Source organism: Pogona vitticeps, chromosome 3 (assembly GCF_051106095.1).
Source record: "Pogona vitticeps strain Pit_001003342236 chromosome 3, PviZW2.1, whole genome shotgun sequence".
Taxonomy (NCBI): Eukaryota; Metazoa; Chordata; class Lepidosauria; order Squamata; family Agamidae; genus Pogona; species Pogona vitticeps.
The window spans coordinates 41,224,177-41,230,356 of record NC_135785.1 but is presented as its reverse complement, the minus strand read 5'-3'; the positions used below and the strand labels follow the sequence as shown (position 1 = coordinate 41,230,356).

The 6,180-nt window shown below is 39.5% G+C and overlaps 1 protein-coding gene across 1 annotated transcript in view; it reads right to left on the bottom strand.

Annotated features, from left to right (window-relative positions):
- Positions 1 to 266: 266 nt before the first annotated feature.
- LOC110078709 (vesicle-associated membrane protein 2) overlaps positions 267 to 6,180 on the bottom strand; it is a 44,440-nt gene continuing 38,526 nt past the window's right edge. The window contains exons 4-5 of the mRNA XM_078389229.1: positions 5,363 to 5,414; positions 267 to 1,840 (exon numbers count right to left, since the gene is read on the bottom strand). Coding sequence (XP_078245355.1) covers positions 1,824 to 1,840; positions 5,363 to 5,414 — 69 coding nt within the window. The 3' untranslated portion in view covers positions 267 to 1,823. The remainder of the gene's footprint in view (positions 1,841 to 5,362; positions 5,415 to 6,180) is intronic.

Genomic DNA, 6,180 nt, shown 5'->3' with positions numbered 1-6,180 from the left:
GAGTGGATGGTCCAGCCCCAGGGAGTGGACCCTTGTTAACCGGAGCTCCACAGGGATATTCGTATTCATATACAAATACCCCCATCTCTAATCACGACTCAAAAAAACATAGGGAACTACTACCTTATAGGCACCTTCCAGTTCTATTATTCTATGATTTTGTGGTTTTTACATTTATTTATATATCATTGATTTAATGAGTCTACTCTACTTGGGATTCTGAACAAAGAATCAAGCAGGATATAAAACCACAGCTTTTCCCTGTTTACATTGGGGATGTGTGATTCTCGAGATGTTGCTAGACCAGAACACGTTGGCTGAAGCTGATGGACACTGGAAGCTAACATCTGAAGTAGCACTGTTATCCTATCCAGGGATTACACAGTGTTAAATAGGACTGGCTCCAGTTCTGAGGAAAGGTGATTTTCAGTGAAGTTTTCTTTGCTTGGACAACTTATATTTGTCATCCCCGGAACCTGGAAAACCTACCTATTCCAGCATCATAATCTAGGAGCTGTACTCTAAAAAATTAAAATTTCCAAGCAGTGGTCAGCCATTCCAGGCCATTATGGACAATGCAGTGAGTAGTTTCCAAGCCAAGCCAACATGCACTGATTGCAGTCCTATGTGTTGTTTTTTTAAAGGGGGAGTAGAGTAGGCACTAATGGTGAGCCTTGTCTGGGCACTGTGGCCCTAGAAGCTGCCCAAGGATGCCACATGTGCACTTTAGATCTGGCCTGGATGTGGATGATCAAAACCCAGTTCAGGCCTTGCTCAGTTGTCACAAAGCTAAACAATTTTAGGTCAGTGGTTCTCTTTCAACTTTACAGGATTGTTGTGAGGATAAAATTAGATCACAACATTCTGGGTTATTGGAGGAAAAGGAGGGGAATACATATGAGAAATTAGTAGAATATGTATTATGATATTTCATTAACTGGTAACATGTTGCACATCAACCCCACAAGAAACAAAGGGGGTTACAATTATATATTTAATGTCTATATATATATTTAATGTCTCCTACATGTGTAAATATTAATAATAAATACTTCTCAGGCAGTATCTGCTATTAGAATTGGAGCAAGTAAAAGAAAGAAAAGAAATACAGCTAGTAGAAAATCACATCCTTTTGCAAGGTACATAAGTAATGATGGCTCACAAAATCGTTTTAGATTAAGAAACAATCAAAGTAGACTTGCTTATAAAGTGCTGAGTGGAATCTGAAGCATACATAATGGATGCCATAATACCATAGGAAACATTACTCTTTTTTTGGAATAAAACTTCCAGAATACTCTAGACAGCATGGCTGGTAGCCATTGTGGGCTGGGGTCTGAAATTTCCCATCTGTAGAGATACTCAACATTAATGAAGATCAGCTTTCACCAATCCTGATTGACCCTGTGGTCTAACAGCCCCCTAATTTTGAAAATGATGGTCCCAGCATGTCATCCTATTTCACTTTGAGTTGATTTGACAAGGTGCCTTTATGTACAAGCTCTGTGACTGTTCTTATTTAAGTCAGAAAGAAAATATAATGGTTTTTAAGAATGGCAATTTCTAAAGGTCAGCATGGGCACATTTTAGCACAGTAAGAGACCAATGTGTGGAACTAGTTGGCAGTATTCAGCTGGCACAGTTTCTTATAGGAACCATATAATACTCAAAAAACAAAAACACACTACATTGAATTCTTACATATTGTTGCAGGCTAAAAGCCCCAAGACACAAGGAATTAGAAAGCAGGTTTCATTGGAGGGTGTATCAGAAAACAGGCCAGTGCGAACAGACATGCCAAGTTATGGGCCATGATTTTTTTTTCAGGTGGAGAAATAAACTGGAAGAAAGAAGAATGGAAACACAGTTAGTATTCCATATTTCTGCTAGAAAGGCAAACACATATGTTTTAGAAATACATTTTCTATTGCCCTTTGTACAGAACATGAGAATCTTTATTTCGCCCACATCAATTATTCTTCAGTTCATTCCTTCTAGGGAAATTGAGTCTAACGCAAATTTCTCAGAGCTTTCTTTAAAAATATCTTGTTCAGAATTATTTCCCTTTTGTGCACACACACTCTCCCTCTCTCTCTCACTTCAACTCCTTTCCCCCATATTGTTTGATAATTAGCTATGAAAACTAGGACAGCTTTGCTCTCTTTTCAGTTACGCTGAACCCAGGAGCCTGAACATACCTGGTCTTATCTGATTTTTAAAACTGAGTGTAATTAGACTGTGAAGAAAATGCAAATTCACTCTCATTCATTTGCTGTGAAGTTACACTGGGGAATTTGAGTTTATTCTAAATGGCTACAAGTGGTGATTGGCAAAAATATGTTGTAGTTCTATTGAAGTGCCTGTGGGTGGGGTGATTCAAAGGAACTGCCTTAACAAGCTGTAAAGGCTTTTCTCCTGTCATTTCCTCCTCTAATTTCCAACTTTGATGAGACAGCAAATGTGTGCAAAACTCCTTCCAGGGACTTGAGAAGTGCCAGACTTTGATTGGCTTGGCTATTGCGAAGCCCAGGCTTCTGGTCTTGTTGCCTCCACTTTCTCAGACCCTGAAATGAGAGAAGCTGTTGCATAGAGGGAGGTCCTGGCAAAAGCTGCTGCCGGAAGTAGGTCCTTCACACTTGCCCACAGCCATCAATGTGGTTGCTCCTGCTGCAAGTGACTCTGGCAAGTGACTCAGAGCTTGGGGAAGCTAGAATCAAGTGAATTGTTTTGTTGATTTGGAGCCAAGAGACAAGTGGGTTTTCTGTATCAGTTCAAGTGATCGCATCTCTGAACTGATTAAAATGATGGGTAGTTTAAAAATAAAGTAGATGTCCCAGGTGCAAAGGGAAAAATTGTGGATATGGGGGGATGATTCACATTTCCTTTTGTGTTGTGTGATCAACTGGGAAAAAGGGAATCAGCTTGCCTGAAACCTGCAACACCCCCACCCGACCCCACCCAGTTTAGCCACAGTCTAAGAGAGGTCAGGCCTGGTTAGTACTTGGATTGGAGACTACAGGTAATACAAGCGATCCAGATAAGTCTGTAAAAGATTCCTGCATTATGCCCTGGAGAGCCACTGTCAGTGAGAGTTAACAATACTGGATTAGAGGAACCAATGATCTGACTCTGTATATGGTAAGGCAACTTCCAGTGCTACTCTGTAGATGGCCCAGGCACAGCCCACCCTACCATTAGGTGGAGGGATAGTGGCTGTGTCATGCAGGGGATGTGAGTTTTATTTTTGCATGTATGTTTTTTTTGGATTTCTATCCCGCCCATCTAGACCAAAGGTCTACTTTATTCATTGGGTGCATTAGTATGTGATGAGGCATACTGTTTTAATTATCTTGTTGCAATTTATTTAATTTAACTTTTATTTTTATGGTGTCTCACTTTGAGCACTAGGAGGTGCATAAATTAATCAAGTAAATAAGATGCTGAAAGGTGTGTGGAGAATGGCAGCAGTAACACTCCCCCTTGCTCTTCCTCTCTGCAGTCACTTCTCTCTCTTGGAGTGATGTGTTTGAAGCCTCTCGCACTTCGATGTGGTGAAGAGCACTGTCAGGAATTACTCAACTGCCAGGTGAATTGGCCTCTTTAAAATGGGGGGTGAAGAGAGATTCAGCTGTTAGCCTCATTGGCTTCTATAACTAGATGGTGGCACCTTATTATCTGCCCTAGGCAGAATCATGCTTTTGAGATGTTACTGAGATCACTATTGTCTGTGCAGGACAGCAAAGTTTATTTTTTTTTTTTAATGACTATAGATTTTTTTCCTTGACTCTCAGGCACATAAGTAAATTTTGTTTAGCTTCTTCACTGACTCTCACTCAACATTCAAAATGTAAGAGATGTGGCTGTCCACTTAGATGGAGTGACTTCTATGATCACAGGCAACCACCTATATTCAAACTGCAGCAAAACAGCAAAATGGGTGCAGCTGTTCATGTATAAGTAAGCCGATTCATACCAGACTCTGGCTCAGGTTCATATTGTGCTCTTTGGCAACACTCTGTACCTCAGACCCATTTCATTTTGGTACAAGGTGACTCTAATGCAGCTTCCACATAGGAAAACCATATAGATCACAAACTGACTTTTTAAAGAAATATAAACAATGAAAAATTTTGTGGTACCTTAAAAACTGTTAGATTTTATTTTAAATTAATGTATAAGTGGTTCAAGTGTCACAAACCTCCTTGGGGTTTTTGTTGTTTTTGTTGCAACAGACTAACATGGTATTCTCCTAAAAATGTAAGCTATAAAGTTAGTACTTCTGTGTTGCAATGTCGTGGTATTAGCATTTTAAGCCAAACAACACTGTTATTAGCCTGTCTCCTTCAAGCTATAGTCTTGTGCCTGGTTTTCTGGGGAGCAAGCCTAATTGAAAACAGAGGTAAAGGTCAAGGTTCCCCTTGACAATTTTTTTTTGTCCAGTCGTGTTCGACTCTAGGGGGCGGTGCTCATCCCCGTTTCCAAGCCATAGAGCCAGCGTTTGTCCGAAGACAATCTTCCGTGGTCACATGGCCTGTTCGACTTAGACACAGAATGCTGTTACCTTCCCACCAAAGTGGTTCCTATTGATCTACTCGCATTTACATGCTTTCGAATCGCTAGGTTGGCGGGAGCTGGGACAAGCGACGGGAGCTCACTCCGTCATGTGGATTTGATCTTATGACTGCTTGGTCTTTTGACCCTGCAGCACAGGCTTCTGTGGTTTAGCCCGCAGCGCTACCACAGAGGTACTAACTGCTAAATAAAACATGTCTAAGATGGTGCTGTTAGTATCATGAGTGCTGTCTGAATTCATTTCACCTTCAATGCCATATTCTAATTATGCCAAACCCTTCTGCTGCTATCAAACACATTATATGTAAGCTGCAATTTTTAAATAAATAGCTTCCTGGCTTAGAAATACCTCTTTTTATGATGAATTTTCAGCCTATCTTGAGCTTTCAATGTATTAAGCTTCATAATCCATGTTTACCAAGACATCAGAAGGGCTTCGACCAGATTTTGTAACAGTGAGCTAATTTAATCACCAGGCCTGCTATCACTGAGTTCAGAAAAGACCTTTGATATAAAGACTAAGTTCTTTATATTATGAAAGTGTTCCATTTAATCATAGAAAGGTTTTCAATTGAGCTACTGAAAAAATGAAGCCATTATAGAACAACTATTTGAAAAACCAAGTTGTTTGTCAGGCTACGTATGAACTCTTACTTTATCGTTATTATAGAAACAGGTAGAATGAGAATTTCTAATACAATTCGTCATACACATTTTGCTCAATCAATTTCCAGAGATCTTCAGCACACAATGATTCACTTCAATCAAAATGTAAAATCATGTTACTCACTTATAATTATGATAAGAATGACTGCACATACTACACCCAGGATGATCATCATCTAGAAAGAGATTTGAGGAAAGAAAAACAGAATGTTTACCCTTGCCTATGTCATTATTCAAGGGGATGCAGGCATTCTTCTAATGTTAATATTTAAGCTCTTCTTGAATACAGGAGCATTCTTTTCTAAGGCGGCATGCTTCACCTGATTAGTAAGATTCCCATATTACAGTTCTCCCAGTCTGGATACTAATTTACATATTGAACAAATCAGATAATATTTTCAGATAATACATTAAGTTAATATTAACTCTATGACATTATTTGAATTCAGCAAATTAATTTTTCCATTATTTTTTTCTACCACTCTGTTTTGGCCTTGGCATTATTTAAATAGTGACCACTGATCTGAGAGAGCCGGTATAGTGTAATAGTCAGAGGGGTAAACCTGAGAAGCCCAGGTTCAAAACCCTGCTAAGTCATCAAGTTCATTTGGTGTCCTTGGGCCAATAAACATGTCTCTGCCAAACCTACATTACTGGGTTGTTTTTTTTTGAATAAAATGGGGAGGGGGCAACTATAAAAAGCAGACATATACTGTATATTGCTGGTATATTGCCACACTCAGGAGCTTCTGGTGGTATTCATATAGGATGGCTGTTGCCATTTTGCTATCACTTTTCACTGATGCCCCCAGTCCCCGATCCATAAAAATACCTCTGGAAACTCCCACAACTGACAAAGTTATCTGATCTATAGAAAGCTGCATGGGAAAATGAAGGCAAATTGCAGAAACCAGGGGGAAACAAAATGTATCATTTCCTTCA